Source organism: Salminus brasiliensis, chromosome 12, assembly GCF_030463535.1.
Source record: "Salminus brasiliensis chromosome 12, fSalBra1.hap2, whole genome shotgun sequence".
Lineage (NCBI taxonomy): Eukaryota > Metazoa > Chordata > Actinopteri > Characiformes > Bryconidae > Salminus > Salminus brasiliensis.
In genome coordinates, this window is record NC_132889.1 from 38,195,369 (window position 1) to 38,221,745 (window position 26,377).

Consider the following 26,377-nt stretch of genomic DNA (forward strand, 5'->3'; position numbering starts at 1 on the left):
TTACAATCACTGATTTGACCAGGTAATCCAAAAATTAATAACCAAACCTCAAACCTGACAGTACTTAGGACTATAACAAATTGCCAGACCGTCACAGCCAGAACAACAGCCCTAACGTAATCCACACTGTCAGGAGAGAAGGCCAAATGGGACTGTCAATCCATAATCTGACCTAACACTCACTGAGAGTCCATCACTCAGCCCAGTACAGCATCAGAACACAGCTAGAAAACACCACTACCAGCACACTAGACGATTGGTCAATCTTTATATGACTGTGGTCTCATATTATCTTGTCACTTACAAGCTACTCGCTGCAGAGAGAGCGCTCTCAGAATTTTAGCCCAAGTGTCTCTTTACCGAAAGTTCAGAGAACTGTAGTTGAGCTACTGATTGTAAGAGGTTTGGCTTTTACTAAACAGGAAAAGGCGCAGAAGAGGAACAGAAACCCCTCCTCTCGATAAAACCCAGTCTTCAGCACTTTAGTGTAGAGCTGTTAGAGGACTGCAGCAGAGCTCCCTGCAGTTCAGATCACACTGGAATTTAACATGAATCTAAGGACCAGGATGCTGAGACCTCACCTCACTTTACTGCTGGGTAAATTCCATTACTTCATCCTGTCATAATTCTGTTTAATTTTCCAATTCTCTAACAGTATTAATTGATTACCATTTCAATTCAACCCTGATTCTACAGTGAGGTTGTACATGATAATAATAATAAATCTCAACAGAAAAACAAAGCAGAAAATCATGCATAAAACCCATTAAGTGAAAATAATGAAAGATCCTTAAAGTTAAGCGTGTTGCAGAAAACAATGCCTAAGAGCTTTCTCGAGGGAATTTATCATAAACCTTTAAATGTTATTTTATGTATCGAATGTGGAAAGTTCTGAACCTGGTGAAGAATGATGGATACATTGTCAGAGATGCCGATATCAATGGATTCTTTGTGTAGATCAGAGAGCGAGAGAGAACAAAGAAAATTAATAAGAGCCACTGCAATTTGTTTGTCCTCTTTAAAGTAAAAGTTAATCATTACAATAATAATAATAATAACAATAAGAATAATAATAATAATACATTATTATTAACTTGTGATTTCTTAGGAACATATTATTAACTTGTGTTTTCCGAAGTTGCCATTACATTATTTACAATTCTTGAATATTTCGTTATTTTACCCAAATTCAATTTATTATTAAGCATGTATGAGCTGCAGATCCATATTCCGTTACTCCGTCTCTAGCTGCACCTTCTCTTTCTGGAGCTTGGTTCTGGAGCTGGAGAACCTCCTTCTGCAGCTCTTAAACTTCCTCCCAAATTGTGTTTGGTTTTCTGGGACATAAAGAGACATATATGAGAAGAACAATTAAACTAATTAAATGATCAGATGAAATGCACATCCCACCCAGGAATGTGATGTTGATACATCATTATTTTTTGATCAGAATGATCATTTTGGTTGAGGCTAAAATATTGATTGATATTAGTACTATGTACTACAGTAAAGTATTGTAAAAGTGACTTTTAGTAAGTCAAAAAAATTTAGATATATAAGTTCAAAGTTTTGTTTAATTTTAAATTAAAAAATGTATTTGCATAAATGTATGTATTTATTAACACAAATGTATTTCTGTGCTGACGTTTACAAAAAAAGTCTCTTTTCACTTTTTTTCCCTGTTCTGTTTTTTACAGAATGCCTCTTGCTGTACGAATGCCCCCTGTATAAAGCAGGGTTGATTTACCATATTTTACTGCAGTAACAGGATTTTTATGCAGTTGCTTTGATGCAGTGTTAAAGTTACGATAATGTTGAGAGTTGATTTAACATCTATTCTGTGACAATTAAAAGAGTTAAAAGAAGAAAAACATGCAAGTTTGGATAAAGCGTATTGTTGTATCTTCAGTCAAACACCTCAACCATACAACCAAGTTCAAGTTCCTTATTTGTAACGTACAGTAAAGTTACACCAACAGTTGTGAAGCTTTGCACTTTCTCGGCAGAAAATTCTTCCAGATAACTAGACTACATAGGTAACAGCGCCCTCTAGGGGATACAGGCTGCAGTTCCACTGAGTACACATTCACTTCCACTATACTATGTTCCCTGTCCCTTAAGCTAAAACTTTACCAACAACTTTTTGCTGGTATTTCCTCTCCACTTATATAAAATATCCCTCTTCTGTATTCTATGCTTCTATGTAGAACCATTTCTGTAGAAGAGATACATGTGGAGAACCTTTTAATGGTCAAAGAAGTTGATGTAAAGATTCTTCACCAATCTGGAGGCTCTTCACACTCACAAATTTTTTACGTAATGTTTCTTTGTGGACGCAAAAATGGTTCTTCCATGGCACCACTCAAAGAACCCTTGTTTACACCTTTGCACCTTGTTTACATCTTCAAAATATGCAGCTGAAGTCAAACATGAACCCCAAAGGGTCCCTCCACCACATTTCTATTGGGTTAAGTTCTGGACTTTATCTTGATCATTCCAAAATGTGGATGTGCATTTCTTTGTAGATTTACTTGTGTGTTTAGGGTTGTCTTGCTGCACTGACCCATGTAAAGTTAAGCTTCAGTCTTTGACGGATACCCTGATGATCTCCTATAGAATGTGCTGTATCAACAATGACAATTTGGCTTGGATAGCAAAGCAACCCAAACCATGATACTGCCACCCCCATGCTTAAAACTTGATGAGGGTCTTATGTTGGTTGGAATGTGATTTTTGGGTTTTGATAAATCCAGAACTTTTGTAGCTTGTTTCATTAAAACATCCTACTTTATCATACATAATCTTTCTGTCCACAAAACCAACAATAACAGGCTTCTGGCTTTTCCATGTGGTGTTGAGCAAACCTCACTGACACTGCTGTTCTTTTTGAAGAGCAGTAGCCTTCTCTATGTCAACCTGCCATTTACACTGTTCTTGTTCAGTGTTTGCCTGATGGTGGACTTATTAATATTAATATATAATATTTACATTACTCAGTGCAAGAGATGCCTCAAAGTTTTCAGATATTTCCATATATGTCAGTAATATAAGTGATTTTTGAGGGCCACTTTCTGAATCTTCTCCATCAAATGGTATTGTAACATTTTCCAGATTGGTGAGCTTCAATAACTCTTTTTCTGAGGTTCTAATGAATCTCCTTTGGTTGAGGCATGGCACATGGTCACTGTGTGGTAAAGACTACAAAAATGAAGACCCAAGTTTGTTCTTTAAAGAGGGGCCTGTTGACTACTCCTTAAATAGTATTTACCCCTTATAATAAAATAAACTTGAATGAACTCAGAGCTTTATAGCTTAATATAGCACCAATATCTAGTATAGCACTAATGTCGTCACAGGTCTCACATATTTTAGTAATCTTCACAGTCAGGTTCTAGAAATTGTGTATTGGAAAATGTTGTATTAGGGTTACTGGGTGCTCATTTCTGGCAAGGACATGGCTTAAGAGTATCTTGATTTTGGGGTTTTGTAAGTAATAAGTTCCTATAACTTTTTTCTTTTTTGTCCAAATGTGAGTTGAGTATTGATGTTTCTATTGGTTAGTAGTGTTTTCTGATTAATGTACTAGAAAACTGCATTAACAAAAATGTCCAAACTTTGGTGGAAACAAAGTGTTTACTTTGGTGTTTACTTTGATAACTGGTTTCATGAAAACTCTCTTCTTTATTGCAGTAGTTACTGTTCTTGGATATTCCTGTTTGGCTGGTAAGTTTTTATTTCAACAGAGGAAGGCTGATTACTGACTGATTGATTATTAAATGTAACATTTTCACAAATTTACCCACATTATTTTACATGTGTTGTGTTTACATGACGATGAAAAAATACCTCATACTGGAACAGCTATTTCACGGCTAGATGTGCACAGGCCGATGGTGTTTGGCCACTATCTTATCCTAAAAAGTGTTTAAACACATGATAATGTCTGTAATTGTGAGTTTTCAATTAAGCTTCTACAAAATCTCTGTAAGAAATTGAAAATGACATTTTGCTGAATGTTTTCCATAATAATATTTCATATATAATTTTGCTTTCAATTGTCCGTCTACCATCATAATACCATCATAAACACAGTCTTAGAATTTTAGTATGGATATTGTACAGAACTGCATTGCTCATCAAATCAGGATTTTGCAAAATCAAGACTTTCTTTGATTCTATGTAAAAATAATTAGACAAAAAAGCTTATGTTTTATTAATCTCTGTGTTATTGTCATTTTGTGACAGATAAGAACATAACACTCGTCAATGGCTATGGCAAATGCTCTGGTAGAGTGGAGATTTATCATAAAGGCCAGTGGGGAACGGTGTGTGATGATAGCTGGGACATGAATGATGCCGAAGTGGTGTGCAGACAAATGGGGTGTGGCCAAGCCATCAGTGGTCTCAGCAGTGCCCACTTTGGTCAAGGAAGTGGGCCAATATTTCTGGATGATGTTGGTTGTTCTGGAAATGAAAGATCGATCACAGAGTGCCGTCATGCTGGATTTAGCAAACACAACTGTGGTCATAGTGAAGATGCTGGTGTTGTTTGTGCAGGTATGTATAAACTCTCATGTCTAAACACTGTAATGTTGATATTGCTGCTGTACTGACCTCTGTAGTCTTTGAAGATTTAGTGGGCAGTAAAGACACAAAGTCTAATGAGGCTGGGAGGAGTTTTTACTGTGGCGACCTTTCCTGCTGATGGAGACAATGAATAACTAATAATAATCATATAATGAAATTTCCAGATTTTACTGTCTGTCTACCATCATAATGTAAAATGTAAAATTTCAGTACAGATCTTTTACAGAACTGTTTAATGACAAATTGGAATTTAGAAAAAATTACAAAGCAATATTTTATCCAAAAGAAGAATTTCGTCAAAACAACCATTAACCTTATGTGGGATAAAGTTGTGTGTTATTGTCCTTTTGTGTAGATGCCACAAACATAACACTTGTGAATGGCAACAGCACGTGTTCTGGTAGAGTGGAGGTTTACTATAACGACCAGTGGGGAACAGTGTGTGATAATAGCTGGGACATGAACGATGCAGAGGTGGTGTGCAGACAGATGGGATGTGGCCGAGCCATCAGCATCCACACCAGAGCGCACTTTGGTCAAGGAAGTGTCCCAATACTTCTGGATCAAGTTGACTGTTTTGGAAATGAAAGCTCCATCACAGAGTGCAGTCATAATGGATTTAGCAGACACAGCTGTGATCATGGTAAAGATGCAGGTGTCACTTGTGCGGGTATGTAAAAACTCATTTCATGTTCAAAGACTGTAATGATTATATTGCTATTGTATCGAATCTGGTTTATAGTCATGTCTCCAATTTTATCGGTCAGAGATAATCATCCCATGCCCCACAGCCACAGCCCCTTACGATTTCTATGAGCCCAAAAGTGTGTTTGGAACTAGATTTAAATTTACATTAAAGGCATTTAAAAAACCTCAGCTAGTTTAAATAGACTAAAATTCAGATCCTCTAATCTTAGACTCTACTGAACACAAGTCAATTAGGAGAACATAGTACTCTTCTCTTAACCTGAGTACTCTCAGAAGAGGAGGGTCTTCACTCTGGGTTTGAAGACAGTGAGCGTTGGACTCTGGTGTTTGGACACCCAGGGGAAGCTCGTTCCACCACTTCGGTGCAGAACAGTAAAAAGTCTGGACGCAAATCTTCCGTGGATCTTAAAGGATGGCGGGTCGAGCCGAACCGTACTTGAAAAGTACATACGAACTAAGAGGGACAGATTATGATGTAGATGGAGATTATTAACATACATATCACACCCACACAAACTATTCTAAAATCCCAAATAACATAACGTTACCTTTATCTGCAATACATTGTTTAAAATCACGATGTAGAGAAATCTTGGTGCCAAACACACTTTTAGAGACGGGCTGATAAATTGGAAGGACGTTTTTGTGTTGTGCTGTAAGTCCGTCGCTGTGAGGCCTGTGGTGGTTTTTATTTATTATTTATTTATTTTATTTAATTTTATTATTGTGCACAAGAGACCCGGATTGAACCACACCAAGGTTAGGATAGACTTTACACCCTAACCTACAATCCAGCTTAAGTTCAGTTGGTGGAACTGGCTGCAGGTTTCCTCCAGTGCTGCACTCAAACAACACAAGCTGGGAAAACTGGATTTTACCTTTCCTGCTGATGGAGGCAGAATTTTCTGACTCTGCTCTACTAAATAACATGGAAATTTTGATTTCTGTCTACCATCATAATGTAAACTCAGCTTTAGAATTTCAATACAGAATTTAGAGAAACGAACATAACATAAAGAACTACATTATTTGATAAAGCTGTGTGTACTTCTCATTTTTTGAGATAGATATCACAACCATAACGCTTGTCAATGGCAATGGAACCTGCTCTGGTCGAGTGGAGGTCTACTATAACGGCTGGCTGGGAACAGTTTGTGATGATAACTGGGACATGAACGATGCAGAGGTGGTGTGCAGACAGGTGGGATGTGGCCGAGCCATCAGCAATCATAAAAGAGCGCACTTTGGTCGAGGAAGTGTCCCAATACTTCTAGATGATGTTGATTGTTCTGGAACTGAAAGATCCATCACAGAGTGTGGTCATAAAGGATTTGGCAGACACAACTGTGATCATGGTAAAGATGCTGGTGTTGTTTGTGCAGGTATGTAAAAACTCATGCTAATGTCCAAACACTGTAATGTTGCGTCCAGTAAAGAAACACCAGTACCAGACACTGGAATCACTCCAAGTATTTACACATTTTGAGCCCTTTGCCAAGTGTGTTTAAGCCTGATATTACAGTAAATGCAGTTGTAGCCAAAAATACACCCCAAAAATATTGAGGCATTTTTATATCATATATGTTAATCTACACACACAAGCACTGTAACGAAGAACAGATTACATGACCTCATATCCAATAACAAGGAGGAACATAATGTGTTTGATGTGTGTGATCATTTCAAGCATTCACCAGACTGTCCTGTAAGGTTAGAAATTTTATATATGAATCCAGACTGAGCTGCTATTTAATGATGAATTTATTTTTTAATGTACCTGTCAGGGCATTCTAGGCCAGACACAGAGGGACGAACACTCGCAGAGATGAAGTCAAAGCAAGCAGATTAATTAGCATAATAGGATAAACAGAAGGGGGCAAGTGAGGCAAAAAAGCAACAAACAGTGAACAACAGTGATCAACAGAAACATGAACGTGGCAATACCGAGGGGCTGATTTTTCTCTTGAGAGAGAGCCCATAGCTATCACCTGTCCAAGTTTGGGGAAATTTCACACAAAACCCATTAATTTTTCCATAATTTGTGAAACTCATTCCATGGATATTACCAGTGTAAAAAATTTAATGTATCCATTTTTAATAGGTTAGTACTGAAGTGATGTTACATTTATTTTAACTCCTCAATTTTCCCAGAATGCTACAACAGCTATAATTTTAGAGAGGCAATCAATGACTATCACCAGTGCAAGTTTGGGAATTTCACTTTATAATTCTTTTAGCAATTCATACTGAAGTGCCATTTAATTTGTTTGAATTTCTCACAATTTTCCCATAATGCCATAATTCTATTAGAATTTGAGAGACAATCAATGGCTATAAACAGTGCAGGCATGGGTAAATTTCATTGTGTTCATTTTTAAAAGATCAAGTGATATTAAATTTAATTCAATTTCTCCTCGTTTTCCTAAGGGCTGTCCATGGCTATCACCATTGCAGGTTTGGGGAAAGCTCACAAAAAAAACAATCCATACTGAATTGTTTATAATTAAATAATTTATTTAAAGGCCACACCAGTCACACAATCATTTGAAGGAGGTAATGATTGACTAACACCAGTGCAAGTTTAGGAAAGTTTCACTGTATACCTTTTTAAATAACCACACTGAAGTTCTTTGTAGTTCATATATTTTTCTCAGAATTTTCCTACAATGCCACAACAATGCAAAATTATAATTGTTTTACTGTAAACTTTTTAAAATAGACCACACTAAAGTTTCATGTAATTTCTTAATATTTCATTTTTTTTCCCAATGTCACAACAGTTAAACTGTTAAACTGGGATTTTTAGTATATATATATATATATATATATATATATATATATATATATATATATATTATTTCTTTAAGTATATAGTGAAATTGTGCTTGTGTGTGTAAATTAAAATATATTAATTAAATATGTCCTCTCTCTGCTTTTGGGGTGTATTTTCAGTCTGTGCAGTACTGATCTTTTCCAGAACTGTGTTTCATATCAAACTGTATGAAAAGATACTTAGATTAAAAAACATGTTTAAATAAAGCTGTCTGTTATTGTCCTTTTGTGATAGATGGTGCAGATATAACACTAGTCACAGGAAACAGCATCTGCTCTGGTAGAGTGGAGGTCCACCATGATGACCAATGGGGAACAGTGTGTAATGATGGCTGGGACATGAATGATGCAGAGGTGGTGTGCAGACAGATGGGATGTGGCAGAGCCATTAGCATCCATAACAGTTCTCACATTGATCGAGGAAGTGTCCCAATACTTCTAGATAATGTTGGTTGTTCTGGAAATGAAAGCTCCGTCACAGAGTGCAGCCATAATGGATTTGGCAGATACAACTGCAGTCATGCTGAAGATGCTAGTGTTACCTGTGCAGGTATGTGAGACTCATGTTTATGCCTTGGCATTGACCCCATTGTCTGTTGCAACTGCATCTGGTCTCTTGTGAGTTCGATCACAACACCTGCAGGACTGAGCCACCATCCATAGTAAACAGGCTATCTAACTCTTGCTGCATGATCAGCCACCTCCAGATCATCAACACTCCCAAGCAACTCTTCTAACCTTCTAACCCACATTTTCGCCTTGCAACCATTGTTACTATAAGTTTCTCTCGTCTCCATTGACTCTTAATATTCCCATAACTCCCATAATTCACAAGCTCATTTTTTTTAGAATCTGGTGCCAATCAGAGGACCTGAGCCATGGTTTCTCTTAAGGTTTTTTTTGTTTTTGCCGTTTGGTGGCATGTTGTATGTCTGCTGCAGAAGGCCGAAGGTCATGAGTGAGCCATCACTGAAGAGGTCACCTAGGCTCTAGTTTTCCAAGTTGCAAAAATCCACCATACTCTTTGGTGTTTGAACGGTGGTTAACTTGATCTGGGTTTTCAGTAGAATGAATTTACTGTGTTTACTGGGTTCAGAGAGGTTAACGGCTATACAGGCGAAAAGATAGTTGACTTTGGGGAGAATGTTCATTTTAACAGATGCAATATGGCCATTTAAAGATAGTGGAAGATTGTTCCATTGTTTGAGATCCTCTTTGATGTTCCCAACTTGTCCCTGTACCTAATAGACCATGATCACATCTAGCAGCACTTTGTCACAGATCTCCCAAAGCCATACTACTATACTGATGATTATTGATGTCCTGAAGACATTGTGTCAGATCTGGGCCCTCAGTTTACATCTCAAGTGTGGTCTGCCTTTTTTAAGAGCGTAGGTGTCTCCAGCCAAGGATGTTCAGGATCCAGCTCTCATCACAGATTTTCATGCTCAGTGTCCTGACAAGCAAGCTCCTCATCCTTGTCGGGGCTTCTTGTCAGGGCTTCTCCCATTCTCTCCCTGCTCGTCTTAGAGGCAGCCATTCCTCTTCACTCCAGCGCCTCGGCAGCACCGGGTCTACCTCGACTTCCCGGTGGTGGCTGTGGTCTTTGTCCTGGTAGGCCTCACCCCAGGGCCACCCAGGACTCTTTGGGAAGGGTACTGTCATGACTTCGCTGAGTACCTCTGCGGTTCCAGACTCCATTTCCCAGAATCCACTGGAACACAGAGTGATCATGTGACTTTAGCCAGCCATTCTCACTCAGTCATCGGAGTTCGGATCACCACCTGTTGCACTGACAATTCGGATAATAATTCCGGGCTTTAGACATAGTTAGTTGCGAAGTATTGTATCCCTATTTTGGTGGCCTATGCATTATTTCCTGTGTATGTTTCCTGTGTATGACTTTGACTTTCGACCTTGACTTTGTTGCCCAGCCCATTGGACGTTCTGCCTGTGTCCTGGTTCTGTGGATGAAACTAAAATTCTGCAAACCTCCAGTTTTAAACTAATTACATTCAACATGTGGGTTAAGATAGACTGTGGCGACCTTTGTTTCATGTCCAATTAGAATTTAGAGAATGGAAACTTTGTTCAACTCTATTTAAAGAAATGATTGTAAACCTCATGTTTAATAAAGCTGTGTGTTTATTGTATTTTTGTGACAGATGCCACAAACGTAACACTTGTCAATGGAAAAGGCGTCTGCTCTGGTCGGGTGGAGGTCTACCATAACGGCTGGCAGGGAACAGTGTGTGATAATAACTGGGACATGAAAGATGCAGAGGTGGTGTGCAGACAGGTGGGATGTGGCCGAGCCATCAGCATCCACACCAGAGCACACTTCGGTCGAGGAAGTGGTCCAATACTTCTGGATGGTGTTGGTTGTTCTGGGACCGAAACAACCATCACAGAGTGCAGTCATAATGGATTTGGCAGACACAGCTGTAGTCATGATAGAGATGCTGGTGTCACTTGTGGAGGCATGTACAAACTCATGATAATGTCTACAAATGAACTGGACCTCCAGTATTAGTGTTAGTGCCCATCTTGTAGAAAGACTGAATTTTACAGTTTGCTGACCGTGACTTGTCCTGCTGATGGAGGCAGAATTTCCCATCACTGCTCCACTGAATGACATGGAATTTGTAGTTTTCCACTGTCGGTCTACCATCATAATGTAAACTCAGCTTCAGAATTTTAGTACAGATCTTTTACAGAAATGCGTTTCATGTCACATTGAAGTTTTTAGAGAAATGGAACTTAGTTCGAGTCTATGTAAAGATAATGATTAGAAAAAGTCCCTCATATTTAATAAAGCTGTTTGTTATTGTCCTTTTTTACAGATGATGCAAGTATAACACTCATCAAAGGCAATGGTACCTGCTCTGGCAGAGTGGAGGTCTATCATAACAGCCAGTGGGGAACAGTGTGTGATGATAACTGGGACATGAACGATGCAGAAGTGGTGTGCAGACAGATGGGATGTGGCCGAGCCATCAGCATCCACACCAGTGCGTACTTTGGTCAAGGAAGTGGTCCAGTATTTCTAGATGATGTTGGTTGTTCTGGACATGAAAGCTCCATCACAGAGTGCCGTCATAATGGATTTGGCAAGCACAACTGTGGTCATGCTGAAGATGCTGGTGTTACCTGTGCAGGTATGTAAAAACTCATTTTCTTGGTCCAAACACTGCTGTACCGACCTCTCTAGTCTTTCTAAACTGAATCTAATCTAAACAGAATTTCTCAGTGTTATAGCTAACAGATCTGGAAGGAATATGATACTTCAAGATACATAATAGATAACACTATCGACCTGGTAATAAGTATGGGCCAAATATTGCTTGTCCACCAAATTATTTCTGCTTGTTGCCTCCTTACCAGGTGACTTAATTATATCTAAGAAAATTAGAGGAATTCCTAGATGGTGATTACACACAAAATGGCTTCACAAACCAGGTTTTCTGCAGTTTATAAAATATAATAGATTCTTTTCTATGAAGCTAAAGAAACAGTTGCATTAATAAGGTGGGAGGAATTCAAAGCCTGTTTAACAGAAGTAATGATTAGTTACACTAATTCACAAACTAAGAGTCTCAAATATCAAGTTCTGATCATCTACATCAAAACTGTTTTATCTGTTCTCTATAAAGTGAGTTATCTCTTTCAAAGGGAGAATCTAGTTTAATACACCATCAAGCAAAGCAATTATTAAAGTCGCTCTGGATAAGAGCGTCTGCTAAATGCCATAAATGTAGATGTAAATGTAAATTAATGTTCAGACGGACTCGGACGGACGGGTATTAATGTATTCAGATGAGAGCAATAAAGCGTTTGCTATTTGTTCAATCACTGTATGATTCCCCAGAATGTTTGTCAGAACTCAGTTTTGAGGCTTGATAGTCCTCGTCTCCCAGATGAAGCCAAAATTTCACTTATTTAGACAAAAAAATGTTATAATCACACCAATAATTCTGCATACCATCAGTTTTAAACTCACTTAGTTCAGCATGGAATTTATAATAATGTGAACTCCGCTTTAGAATTTCAGTACAGATCTTTTACAGAACTGTGTTTTCTGTGCATTTAGAAACACTGAAACTTTGTTCAACTCTATTTAAAGAAATGATTGTAAACCTCATGTTTAATAAAGCTGTGTGTTTGTTGTATTTTTGTGATAGATGCCACAAACGTAACACTTGTCAATGGAAAAGGCGTCTGCTCTGGTCGGGTGGAGGTCTATCATAACGGCTGGCAGGGAACAGTGTGTGATAATAGCTGGGACATGAAAGATGCAGAGGTGGTGTGCAGACAGGTGGGATGTGGCCGAGCCATCAGCATCCACACCAGAGCACACTTCGGTCAAGGAAGTATCCCAATACTTCTGGATGGTGTTGGTTGTTCTGGGACCGAAACATCCATCACAAAGTGCAATCATAATGGATTTGGCAGACACAGCTGTGGTCATGAAAGCGATACTGGTGTCACTTGTGGAGGTATGTAAAAACACTGTCATGTTAATACTGCTGCTGTACCGACCTCTTTATTGCCTTTCATCCCCGGTTGGTTCACATATTTTTTACATTTATTCTATTTTTTGTTTTTATTGTAATTATTGTATTGTACTGTTTTGTATTTTGTATTGCTGTATTGTGCAATTGCTACTGGCTGCTAAATTTCCTTTGGACCTGGACTGCTGGGGATTCTGGGACTTGGAGTCTTTTGATCCAGATCCACCAGCTTTACTACTGTACTGGTCAAACCCCTGCTGGTGATTGGTGGTACATGCTGCATGCTTACACTACCCCCCAGGTAAACCAGGTACTGGGTACCACCCTGGACTTTATGTATGTCAGAGCACCTGCTCCAACAAGGTATGGGGGAAAAGGCCAAACCTGAGGTGTGGGAGCCCCCCACACACACATTGGAAGTGGGGTGCACCTTCATACTCATAGGGAGTTGTAACCGGAATGAGACTGGGTTCACTCCCTGAATAATTTTATAGGGCCTCATGAATCTAGACGAGAGTTTATACAAGACGTCTTCGTCCCCATTGCGGAAGCTCCTGATGAACAATTGAGGGCAGAAACTGTTGACTGGGAGGGCCACCCCCAGGGTTGGGATCCTCCTGTTGGAGGGCTTGTGTTATGGCCTCTTCAATAACCCACTGGACAGGAGCAACGATTTGGGAGGCAGGGATGTCCGGTTCAGGCACTGGATCAGATCCCCAGGGTTCCCACCACTGGGACAAGGCATCTTGGTGTTTTTCAAACCTGGCTAATAGAATATCGTAAAATGGAAATGACCAAAATACAGTGCCCACCACGTCTGCTTGGGTTCAAATGTTTGGCTTGCTGTATAGGTTTTCGTGGTCTGATAATATTACAAATTACACACAAATGCTGAAACAAATGGGTAAACCCCAGGAAGGACTGGAATTAAGTGAGAAAAGAAGGACGTGGCCTGTCCTTAAGGCCTACATTTTTGCTGGCTCCATAGAAATGGTGCCTGTGAAGAACCCCAGAAATGACAGACTTCTCCAACTTAATAAAAGATGGTTTCTCATGAGCAGGGACCAGAAATATATCAGTATTTAATCAAGGTAGACATATACAAAACGGTCAAAGGTCTCCCATAGCATGTCGTTAATGACACAGTACTCATAATGCCCTGTAGAGGTAATGAAAGCCAGCATCCATGATGGCTCGTTCCGGAGGAAAAAGCTCAAACAGGCACCCCCTCTGGGGAGTTGTCCCCAGTAAGAGATCGACAGCACAGTTGTATTGCACATCATGAAGGTCCCAATGCTTGTTAGGAACCCTGTCCAGGTATGGGTGGCTCTGGTGGTGGGTCCCTACGAGAGGATGCTACCTTGTGTCCTAGCCAGGTCCCCTAACAATGTAGACCCCAGGCATTGACTGGCCGGGTTGCCCAGTCTATCTGGGGGTTGTGCAGTTCCAACCAGAGGTATCCCAACATCAACTGCAGACGGAAAGCCTGAGTCAGGTACAGCTCCACTTGCTCTGTGTGTGCCCCAATCTGCAGAGTTATTGGTTGAGGGCGATGGGTCACTGGGCCAGAACCCACAATCCTTCCATCTATGGTAAGGACAGGCAATGGACATTCCAGTGACTTCACAGGGAGATCGAAACTAGCAGCAACAAAGCTGTCCATGAAACTACCTTCAGTCCCAGAGTCCATGAAGGCTGTCAATTAAGTGCGCTGGGACGTCCAGGCTAAATTAAATGCAGAGATATAGGCCTGAGATACCAAATGATCTAATGCCAAATACCCCACTCCGGTTAGACCCTCCTTTTTCCCACCTTGCGAGGGACTGCCTTAGACCTAAATAGGTCAGGTGCTGCAGTCAACAACATACCATCTACCATCATAATGTAAACTCAGCTTCAGAATTTCAGTACAGATCTTTTACAGAAATGTGTTTCATGTCAAACTGGAAGGAATTAGGACTTTGTTCAAGTCTATGTAAAGATAAGATACATTTTTTTATGTTTGATAAAACTGTGTTTCTCTCTTTTTGTGACAGATGATGCAAGTATAACACTCGTCAATGGCAAAGGTGTCTGCTCTGGTAGAGTGGAGGTCTACCATTATGGCCAGTGGGGAACAGTGTGTGATAATAACTGGGACATGAACGATGCAGAGGTGTCCAAACACTGGTGGAGTGGCACAAAAAAACAAAAAGGCCACCAGTGCCACAGCCGTATTTTCACTCCTTTTAGTCCAGAATGTGCTTGTGCTACCGATTACTGCGACCTACTGTTATTGATCATTTATAACTTTGTGAAATTAACCAGTAATAGTTTGGCCAGTTTTTACAAACATTTTTTTTATTTCTCATTTTATTTTTGAGAATTAGCCTTTTAGAATGGCTTGTTTTGTACATTTAATCTAGAAGTGGCTAAGTAGATAAAGAGCCGTCAGATATTTACATTTATTCCTTCATGTTTTAAACTCAGAGCCAACATCATTTAATCTAGTTTTTATTTTAATTTTCTCATGCATTACTGTTACTGAAGCATTTTGTGAAGATGCATTTATCAGTATGAAGACAACAGAGAATTCCAATGACAGACAATGGGAAGAAATTGATAGCATAAAATATCACTATCAATTATTATCAGAAAATACATGCCATTATTATATTGTTTATATTTAATTTCTTGCATGTTGGAGTTGAAAAGAAAATGTTCTGCGCCTCACAGAGGTACGCAATAGCAGCACAATGTGTTGACAGCTGACATTGTCACAAGGGCAAGAAAACAAAAGGTAACATAAGGTATAAAAACATTTAGTTTATAAACCATTTGTACAACTAATCATGAATAATCATACATTTACAAAAATAAAATACACCATTTATAAATATTATTACTGCATTTATATTATATAATATTATTACTGCATTTATAGCAGTAAATAATGTTGTTAAATAATAAAAACACTTACCACACAAGGCACACGTACAGTCGTATCAAAATATTATGACCACCCCGGGTCTGGACTGAACACTACCCATCCTGTCAGCTGGGGGTGGAGCTTCAATGCTCAGGCCGGTTCTGGCCGTATTTACAAAGGGCTTTGAGGTTTAGATGTTCTTTAGCCAAAACACTTACGAAATAACACATCTAGAAACTTCTTTATTTACAAATAATAACTAAAGTATTAAATAGTAATTCATACATTAAAGGCAGTGGTGGTGTGTAAACAATATATATTCTAAAATACTCTACATTCACTCACTGGCCCTGTGTCCTCCTTACAGGATCTCAGGGTTTTCATAAAGGCAGATATCTGTTAATATACATATATGAGATTTATAAGATCTGAGACAAGCATAACGACTGAATGAACGTACACTGAACAGTAGAACCCCTCACCGTCTCCAACCAGCAACTGAAGACCATCTCTCTGAGAAGCTTTTAAATGAAAGGTCTTCTAGGGCTTATTGGAAGCCTTGAGCCCTGAACCAAGAACTCTACCAGCACTGACTCTGATTTCTGGCAGTATCTTAGCTGAAGGCTAGCTTTAGTCTGTTGCCTATTTACACATTTCAGATACACATTCTGAGTTAACAACAAAGCACTTTGCTCTTTACCTACACAGTTAATGTAATGTAAATATATATGCTACTACTTTCTACTAATTAAAATCTATTTGTTTATCATCAAGAGCCTATATGTGTCCTATGAAGTGTTCATATATTAAGTGATTTATAGCTGTAAATACTTCATTTACACATTATTATAAAGTGTTACCCAGACCCCCAGTGAGCAGCCAAAGGTGATGGTGGCAAGGAAAAAGTCCCTTAGAGCTGGAGGAACAAAGACTCACAATGGGGTCCCATCCTCCTCTGATCAGAACTATTGGTGAATTATTGACGAAGTCACCGAACCACCATGTCAAATTGGAATTTAGTTTAGAGAAATCAAGACTTTGTTCAAGCAATGATGCAAAGATAATGCGATAAAAAGTTAGTTTGAAGATAAATCTGTGTGTTTTTCTTGTTTTATTAGAAGGTGCAAGTATAACACTCGTCAAAGGCAATAACATCTGCTCTGGTAGAGTGGAGGTCTACCATGATGGCCAGTGGGGAACAGTGTGTGATGATAACTGGGACATGAACGATGCCGAGGTGGTGTGCAGACAGATGGGATGTGGCCGAGCAGTCAGGATCTATAAAAGTGCGCACTTTGGTCGAGGAAGTGGCCCAATACTTCTGGATGATGTTGGTTGTTCTGGAAATGAAAGTTCCATCACAGAGTGCCGTCATAATGGATTTGGCAATCACAACTGTAGTCATGATAAAGATGCTGGAGTTACCTGTGCAGGTATGTAAAAAACTCATTTCATGTTGCAAAACAACCAAACTCCTTTTGGTTTTGCTGCATGTGCCTGCGCCAGCCAGTGGTTAGAACCACAGAGCACAGAGGTTGCCGATTTTCTGCAACCACTACAGGCCTCCAAACCTCATGTGGCTTCAGATTTGCTCGAGGACAGTGAGTGGGGAGCTTCATGGAGTGGTTTTCATGGACGAGCAGCTGCATCCAAGCCTTACGCCACCAAGCGCAACGCAACTTGTTGAATGCAGTGGTGTAAAGCACGCCCCCATTGGACTCTAGAGAGAGCGGTGGAGGCGTGTTCTCTGGAGTGAAGAATCACACGTCTCCATCTGGCAATCCGATGGACGAGTCTGGGGTTTTGAGGTTGCCAGGAGAAAGGTGGTACTTGTCTGACTGCATTGTTCAAGACAAGCTAAGTCTCTGTGGTGTACAGTTCAGTTGGTACAACGGGCTGCTGGTTTCCTCCAGCTCTGTAGTCAACAACACTAGCTGGGAAAACTGAACCCTGAATTTTACAGTTGCTGACTGTGGTGACCTTTCCTGCTGTCTCCACTGCTCCACTGAATAAGAGAATTTGCAGTTTTCCACTGTCGGTCTACCATCATAATGTAAACTCAGCTTTAGAATTTCAGTACAGATCTTTTACAGAACTGCATTTCATGTCAAATAAGAATTTAGAGAAATGGAAACTTCAGTTAAGTCTATGTAAAGATAATGATGTGTGTTACTGTCCATTTATGATAGGTCTCACAACAATAACACTCGCCAATGGCAATGGAACCTGCTCTGGTCGAGTGGAGGTCTACCACAATGGCTGGCAGGGAACAGTGTGTGATAATAACTGGGACATGAACGATGCCGAGGTGGTGTGCAGACAGATGGGATGTGGCCGAGCAGTCAGGATCTATAAAAGTGCGCACTTCGGGCGAGGAAGTGGCCCAATACTTCTGGATAGCGTTGGTTGTTCTGGGACTGAAAGATCCATCACAGAGTGCAGTCATAATGGATTTGGCAGACACAACTGTGGTCATGACAGAGATGCTGGTGTTGTTTGTGGAGGTATGTACAAAAAAAAACACAACACTGTAATGTTGATATCGCTACTGTATTGTACCGTATGGTGGTATGCAACCAGTGGTGTTGTGCATTTCTATGGCATTACTGGAGCCGCTGTCTCAGGGCTAGCTAAAAAAAAAAAAAAAGGTAAAGGTGCACGTATTTGTCAATGTACAGTGTACAGCGAAATGTGTCCTCCGCATTTAACCCATCTGGTAGTGAACACACTCACACACACACATGTGTTAGGGGCAGTGAGTACACACACATGTATGGTGTTTGGCCACTATTTTGTCCTGAACTGTGAAAACTGTGAGTTTTTAAGGCTGAAAATCCAATATTAGTATTAGAATTAATATTTTAGTTTCTTACAGCTCTGTAGTCAACAACACAAGCTGGGAAAACTAAAAACTGAATTTTACAGCGGCAACCTTTGCTACTGTTGGTCTACCATCATAATGTAAACTTGTGAGCTTCAGAAGCTCAGTTCAGATCTTTGGCAGAACTGCGCTCCATTTAGAAACTTCGTTCAAATCTATCTTAATCTATTTTAAAAAACCTTTAACATTTTTTTTGTTATTCTCCTTTTGTGACAGATGATGCAAGTATAACACTTATCAATGGCAATGGCGTCTGCTCTGGTAGAGTGGAGGTCTACCATAACGGCCGATGGGGAACAGTGTGTGATAATAACTGGGACATGAATGATGCAGAAGTGGTGTGCAGACAGATGGGATGTGGCCGAGCCATCAGCATCCACACCCGAGCATACTTTGGTCGAGGAAGTGTCCCAATACTTCTGGATGATGTTGATTGCTCTGGAAATGAAAGCTCCATCACAGAGTGTGGTCATAAAGGATTTGGCAGATACAACTGTGATCATAACAAAGATGCTGGTGTTACCTGTGGAGGTATGTAAATACTCATGCTAATGTCCAAACACTGTAATGTTGGTATTGCTGCTGTCTCGACCTCTCTAGTGTTTTAAGACTTAGTGGTCAGTAAAGAAAAAAGAGTCTAAAGAAGCTGGAAGGACGTTCTGTAGTAAACTACTACGAGAGTACACTGGAATGACACCAGTGACTGTCATGGCTGCCTCTGTTTTGTGTCCCCATGTGATCTCAAGCACATGACTCTGTTTGTGTCTTGTCTGCCCTTCCAGTTCATTAATTGTTCCCACCTGTGCCTCCTCTGTAGCCACACCCCCTTGTTAGTCAAGCCAAGTCAAATTTATTTGTATAGCGCTTTTAACAACTGTTGTTGTCACAAAGTAGCTTTACATAATTAGTAATTAGTAAAAGACATGAAGACAAAAAAGAAATAACGTAAAAAGACATGAAGACAAAAAAGAAATAATGTAAGAAGACATGAAGACAAAAAACAAATAACGTCAGAAGACATGAAGACAAAAAACAAATAACGTCAGAAGACACGAAGACAAAACGTAAGAAATGACAAAAAAGAAATAACGTAAGAAGACATGAAGTCCCTGTATAAGTACCCCTTTTTCTGATCTTGTACTTGGTCATGTGGGTTCGTGTTCATGGCGGTTCGCAGTGTTTTAGCTTGGTCTGGTTTGTTTCCTTTGTTGGTTCCAGTGTTTGGTTTATTTCCTTGTTTGTATCTCTATGTGTTCTGTTAGTTTGTTTTTGTTTTCCTTATAACAATAAACACCTACATCTATGTCCACCTCCGCGATCCACACACTGTGACAGTGACTCTTCAATCTTATTAAATAATCAATCATTAATAATTTCAGTGATAATCACACATGTCTAAAGTACTAGAGACCCAGACTTAAAGCCTAAGAGTAAAAGAGTAAAAGTACAGAAGCACAAATGTAGTGGTTGGTGTGGCGCAACAGATAAAACCACTAGCTGCCAGTGAGCTACCACACCATGTGGGAGATCAGGGTTCGATTCCCAGTCTGGGTGACTGTGCTGCACTACACCAATAAGAGTCCCTGGGCAAGACTCATAACACTACATTGGCCCACCTGTGTAATACAAGTCACCTTGTAAGTCACTCTGGATAAGAGCGTCAGCTAAATGCCATAAATGTCTTTATGCTCCAGACTTAAGTGGAAGTACTGAAGTATTTAACATTTTCATACTTAAGTACTGCAAGTAGTTTAGTATTCTAAAAAGTACTGCTTAAGTACTGAAAGTAAAAGTACAGTACTGTGTTCTGTAGTTCCGCCACATACAAGAGTTTCATCTGTAAAACCAGTGAGGAAAGCAGCTCAAACCTCTGAGCTTCACTCTCTGTAAACTCAACTACAGCTGAAAGATCTCAGACTATTCAGACACATACGAGTATTTGCAGGAGGTGAAGATGGAGGTGGATCTTCTGGTGGTTCTTCTTCTTCATCTGGAGATAAACTAACAGAGCTCTAGCCTTAGTGTCCTCACTGCAGCAGCGGAGCTCACGGCTCGAACGTCTGTTCTGCTCAGTGTTGCGGCTTCATAAAACCCGGTGACGGCGCCATCTAGCGCTCTGGAGGTGATAATGTGGGTTTGAAATTATTTGTACTGTTTTTATAATTGTAGTGAGTAACGATGCAGCACATAAACAAACAATGTAACAGAGTAAAAGTATTAAACTCATCCAGAATATGCAGTGAAGGAAAAGTGGAAGTTGAAGAAAACAATAATCCTACAGTAGATACAGATACAGTATTTTAGTACTATGTTACTATACGTCTCTGATAATAGAAAAAAAATAATCACATAAAATATCAACTACATTATCAGAAAATACATAAAAGTGTTACATTGTTTATTTGAACGTGTTTACATGTTGGTGTTAAAATGTTTTCTGTGCCTCATAGCGGTACACAACCAACGGTGACGTGTGTATCTATGGCCTCACCGGAGCAGCTGTGTCAAGGCTGGCTATGTATGGGGCAAGGTGTTTGGACACAGAGGTGTTTTATCCTGAAAGTATTTAAACGAGTATTTAAATGACTGTAATTCTGAGTTTTTGAGGCTAAACTTTTACTATTAGTGTGCCTATCTTGTAGAGATTTCCTCCACAGCAGAAGTCAACACAAGCTGAGGAAACTGAACACTGAATTTTACAGTTTGCTGACCATGGCGACCTTCCTGCTAATGGAGATGATGATTGTTGCTACTTTACTGAATAAAATAGAATTTGCAGTTTTCCATTGTCTGTCTACCATCATAATGTAAACTCAGCTTTAGAATTTCAGTACAGATCTTTTACAAAACTGCGTTTCATGTAAAATCGGAATTTAGAGAAATCAAGGCTTTGTTCGAGTCTATGTAAAGATAAAGTCCCTCATATTTAATAAAGCTGTGTGTTATTGTCCTTTTGTGACAGATGGTGCAAGTATAACACTCATCAATGGCAATGGCGTCTGCTCTGGTCGAGTGGAGGTCTACCATGATGGCCAGTGGGGGACAGTGTGTGATAATAACTGGGACATGAACGATGCAGAAGTGGTGTGCAGACAGATGGGATGTGGCCGAGCCCTCAGCATCCACACCCGAACACGGTTTGGTCAGGGAAGTAGCCCGATACTTCTGAATGATGTTGGTTGTTCTGGAAATGAAAGCTCCATCACAGAGTGCAGTTATAATGCGTCTGGCAACCACAACTGTAGTCATGCTGAGGATGCTGGTGTTGTTTGTGCAGGTAAGTAGAAACTCATGCTAATGTCCAAACAGTGTAATGTTGATATTGCTGCTGTCTCGACCTCTCTAGTGTTTTAAGACTCAGTAAAGAAACAGAGTCTAATGAAGGTGGAAGGACGTTTCATAGTAACAGTATACTGGAATGACACCAGTGACTCTCCTAATAAATATTCATTCAAACAAAGGGATGGATTAAAAAATCATAGGCCCCTTGGACATGAAGCAATGCAGGGCCCCCATCCCGCTACACGGCCCACCCTATCCCTCACCCCACCCAACATAATACAAGGAGCCCAGAATGCCCACTTTCCCAACACAACACATGCATCTTATTGCACAGAAAAATGACTGCATAAATTACTACATTACACATCAATTTGAGTATCTGAGTAGAGTCAGTAAATGGAAAGTGTTCAATTTCAGATCAATTTTGGAAACGTAACACATAATTTTAGCAACTTTGTTCCTTTCATCCTTAATAATAATCAAATCAAATTAATTTCTACAGCACTTTTTTACAACTGGCGTTGCCACAAAGTAGCTTTACAGAGTCAATAATCAGTAAGAGGACAAGAGATCAACAAGGTATAAAAACTTAAGACCCTCAGTGAGCAGCCAGGGGCCACAGTGGCAAAGAAAAACTCCCTCAGGAAGAAACATTAGGAGGAACCAAGACTCACAAGGGAGAGTCATCTTCCTTTGGTGATTTTTTTAAAGATATTTTGAGTAATGCTGTTTTTATTTTGTACTAAAACTAGTACATTCTTAAAGAATTGACATTAGATGAACACAGAACTCGCTTACTTGCTGGTTTAAGCTGTTTGTTTCAGCAAGAAGTTTGAACATTTTTTAAAAATGGACCAGTATAATGCAGCCAAAATATTTGAATTTAACTTTTTCCAATGTTTTTACATTATGTTTAAAAATGTAAGAGTTCCTATTTTTGGAGTGCAGGTTAACCCAGTAAAGCACTAATGGAAGTTTTGATCTACTATTTCTTTACGCAGTTCTGTTTAAGACATACGTTAAGTTTCTGTGGTGCAATTTAAATTCTGCAGACCATCAGGTTTAAACTATGTTCAACGCGTGGGTTAGGATAGACTTTACACCTCCACCTACAATCCAACTTAAGCAAAGCTGGTGCAACTGGCTGCTGGCACAAGCTGGGAAAACTAAACCCTGAATTTTACAGTTGCTGACCGTGGAGACCTTCCCTGCTGATGGAGGCAGAATTTTCCATCACTGCTCCACTGAATGACATGGAATTTCCAGTTATCCACTGTCTACTACATTTCCTGTTAAATTGGAATTCAGAGAAATATCCGACTATCCGAATCTATGTGTAGTGTATATACATTAGCTCTGCGGGTGTTCATAGATCTGAAGTAATGGTATGGAGAATAATATGGTGAGGCCCATGGGTTAGACTTGAGAAAGGAGAATGAGATCCATTCCCAGGCCTAACTTGGTAAAAACATACATGAACTGAACAAATATGGGAGGTTGTTTAGGTTGGACATACTTTCCATAGTATGTGACGATTACACCCCTCATAGAGTCAGACAGTGACATCCTATAAATGAAAACAGTGCAACAACACATGACCTGTAGTAGGGTATAAAATGTGAGGTGTTTCTTTGTCTAGAGAGAGAGCAGAGGACCACTGAGAATTGGCAAGCTCTCTCCACACTGTACTTTTGATTGGAATAAAATCAATTATTTTTTATTTATAATTATTGCAACTGAAAGATAGTGGTCACAAGTCTCCTTTCAAGAAAAGTCCTTCCAAGAACACCTCATATGTAAAGATAAGATAAAAAACGAATGTTTGATAAAACTGTCATTTTTTTGTTTGTGACAGATGATGCAAGCATAACAGTCATCAATGGCAAAGGTGTCTGCTCTGGTCGAGTGGAGGTCTACCATGATGGCCAGTGGGGAACAGTGTGTGATAATAACTGGGACATGAATGATGCAGAGGTGGTGTGCAGACAGATGGGATGTGGCCGAGCCATCAGCATCCACACCAGTGCGCACTTTGGTCAGGGAAGTGGTCCGATACTTCTAGATGATGTTGGTTGTTCTGGAAATGAAAGATCCATCACAGAATGCCGTCATAATGCCTCTGGCTACCACAACTGTAGTCATGCGGAAGATGCTGGTGTTGTTTGTGCAGGTATGTAAAAACTCACAAAACTCATCATAAATGCTCAATTTAATGTTTTTCTTGTCCTTAATATTTGACCTATTCCTGTTCATCTGATAAATTAAAACAATTAAAATTAAATTATGTTTTAAAAATATATTTTTATATGACAAATCAGACATTATCAGGCTGGTGAACGGAAAAGGTCCCTGCGATGGTAGAGTAGAGCTCTATCATAACGGCCAGTGGGGAACAGTGTGTGATGATGACTGGGACATGAAGGATGCAGAGGTGGTGTGCACCCAGATGGGATGTGGCGCAGCAGTCAGCGCCCCTCAGAGCGCCCACTTTGGTCAGGGAAGTGATCCAATACTTCTGGATGATGTTGGTTGTTCTGGAAGTGAAAGCAGGCTCACAAGCTGCTCTCATAAAGGACTTAGACTGCATAACTGTGGTCATGGTGAAGATGCTGGTGTTGTCTGCTCAGGTGAGGAAGCATTTCTGTAAACTACTCTTCAAGGAAAATGGATGTTATGTCATCAAACGTATTTCTTTAACAGACGTCCTGCATAGCCCCACGATCACCTTGATCTCATCACACTCTGCTGTCTCGCCTGGGGAAGCTGTTCAGATCAAATGTTCTTTACCCCACATAAAGTACATCTCTGTAGTCTTCTGTTTATATAAAAATGAAGCATTAATACAAACACAAATAGCTGAATCTTCAACAACTTTTACACTGACTGTGGAGACCTCAGATCAGGGCCAGTACAGCTGCAACTACTCATACTGGAGGAGCAGCTCCATCTCTTCGTCCAGGAGCAGCACTGTTGGCATCACTGTGGGTAAGAGCTCAGAGAATCACTTTGAAACAGTAGTAAGTTGGGGCTGGATTCACAAAAGTGTCTTTAGAAAGAAATTCTTCTTAGACGTGCTTTGCTGCTTAACTTCATGTTTAAGAAAGAAGTAGTGCTGACATTTGAACTTGAACACTTTAATTTTTAACGCAAATAAATAATTTCACCACATTTGACTCCGACCTCCTGAGAAAGACTTTTTACACAGCCTAGTGACGTATTAGCAGTTATATTTTGCAATGTTAACACGGCATTTAAGAAGGTAGAGCATGTTAAGAAGGTTGTGACAGATCCGGTCGTGACATTTGGCCCTCACAAATACAGAAAAATAAACATGTCTGTCTCTGATCAGTGTAAATAGCTCAATTACTAGACTGTCTTTAAACTGCAATGAATCTACATACATAAAATTTCACTTCTGGCTCTTATTTATCGAAAATGTTTGAACACTTTCCTTTCTGTGATGTTTGTTCTCACTGAGCTAGCCTTTGCTTAGCTAGCTCCGCTACAGATACATAGAGTATCAGAGGCCTCAGTGCAGCTGCTGTTGACAAACTGACAAGTATCGAAATTCGAAAACTTGTGTCTGAGAGAGTAAAGTCAAGCGTCTGATGTTGAGAGTATCAGAAAGGTGAAATGAGACAGGTTATGTCGTGTTTGGACTAGGCTGAGACACATCACAAACCATGCTGCTTTCCCTTTCTCTTAATCTCTTGGGCTTGTTTTTCCCCCCTCATCTGTTTGGTATCTGTGACACTACCAATCAGTTAGCTGGTAAATGGTTTTACCGTTAGTTACACAAGGTCTAAAACAGAGTGGTCTCAGAGTGGGGGTGGTGGAAGGGGGAAGTGAAAAATTGTATTATTGGTTAATATTATTTTGCCCTGCCCACTGGTGCATGGTATAATACATGTAGATGGAAAATCACAAGAAACTACATTTTATTTTTCAAATGATGTTTTCCAGTGACTCTACCCACTCCACGCATCTCTCTCAGTCCCACCAGAGAGGTCACATGGGGACAGAGGGTTGACATCACCTGCTCTGTAGATACTCAGTTCACTGGAGGAACCTTCACTCTGAAAACAGGTTCTGGGTCTGTTACAGAGACCAAGAGTGGAACCTCCGTCACCTTCAGTTTACTTAAAGTGGACTTTGTTGATGCTGGGTCTTACTACTGCCAGTACCAGACACGAGTCTCCAGTCGTGACTTCAGCTCTCCACAGAGCAGCTCTGTTAATTTCACTGTTAAAGGTAAGACACATCTTGTTTGTTGTGCTTTACTGCTGGTGCAGAAATATGATTGAAGTAGATCTATATTAAAAGTGTAACAAAAAAAGTGAAGATTTTTTATTTAACTATTAGCTGAATTGCTTGTTCATAATACACATATTTCCCAATGAATGGTCTATCTTATATCAGCCTTAACCAACAGTAGAGGGTATAGATGGACCAATAAATGTCTTTGGCTGATATTGTGGCTGCAACGTGGTAATGCATCATTGTGCAGGGCTTCTGTAATGATTCATACTTTGTCCTCCACATTTACACTGTTGCAGAACTCTGAGCACTCGCTACGAGGGTCTGTGATTTCCCGTGCTGAGATGTACTGCACTGTGTAGCTCAGAGTGTCATTAGTGATGTTTGATAGTTCTGCTGCTTCTGATACTC

General features: G+C 39.8%; 1 protein-coding gene and 1 long non-coding RNA gene across 6 annotated transcripts in view; both read left to right on the forward strand.

Moving 5' to 3' along the window:
* Positions 1 to 503: 503 nt before the first annotated feature.
* LOC140574043 (uncharacterized) lies at positions 504 to 4,449 on the forward strand. The gene is made up of 3 exons (XR_011980698.1): positions 504 to 597; positions 3,691 to 3,723; positions 4,246 to 4,449. It is a non-coding gene; the product is annotated as an uncharacterized lncRNA (long non-coding RNA).
* A 606-nt stretch (positions 4,450 to 5,055) lies between these two features.
* LOC140574035 (uncharacterized) overlaps positions 5,056 to 26,377 on the forward strand; it is a 35,247-nt gene continuing 13,925 nt past the window's right edge. For 2 of the 5 annotated variants that reach the window (XM_072693727.1, XM_072693728.1), the window contains exons 1-14: positions 5,056 to 5,257; positions 6,363 to 6,677; positions 8,363 to 8,677; positions 10,293 to 10,607; positions 10,971 to 11,285; positions 12,309 to 12,623; positions 14,675 to 16,979; positions 17,736 to 18,050; positions 18,644 to 18,958; positions 21,390 to 21,704; positions 23,565 to 23,879; positions 24,028 to 24,336; positions 24,410 to 24,694; positions 25,673 to 25,960. In XM_072693727.1, coding sequence (XP_072549828.1) covers positions 16,769 to 16,979; positions 17,736 to 18,050; positions 18,644 to 18,958; positions 21,390 to 21,704; positions 23,565 to 23,879; positions 24,028 to 24,336; positions 24,410 to 24,694; positions 25,673 to 25,960 — 2,353 coding nt within the window. In that variant the 5' untranslated portion in view covers positions 5,056 to 5,257; positions 6,363 to 6,677; positions 8,363 to 8,677; ... (2 more) ...; positions 12,309 to 12,623; positions 14,675 to 16,768. The remainder of the gene's footprint in view (positions 5,258 to 6,362; positions 6,678 to 8,362; positions 8,678 to 10,292; positions 10,608 to 10,970; positions 11,286 to 12,308; positions 12,624 to 14,674; positions 16,980 to 17,735; positions 18,051 to 18,643; positions 18,959 to 21,389; positions 21,705 to 23,564; positions 23,880 to 24,027; positions 24,337 to 24,409; positions 24,695 to 25,672; positions 25,961 to 26,377) is intronic. The other 3 variants (XM_072693724.1, XM_072693726.1, XM_072693725.1) reach the window with 3 other exon arrangements.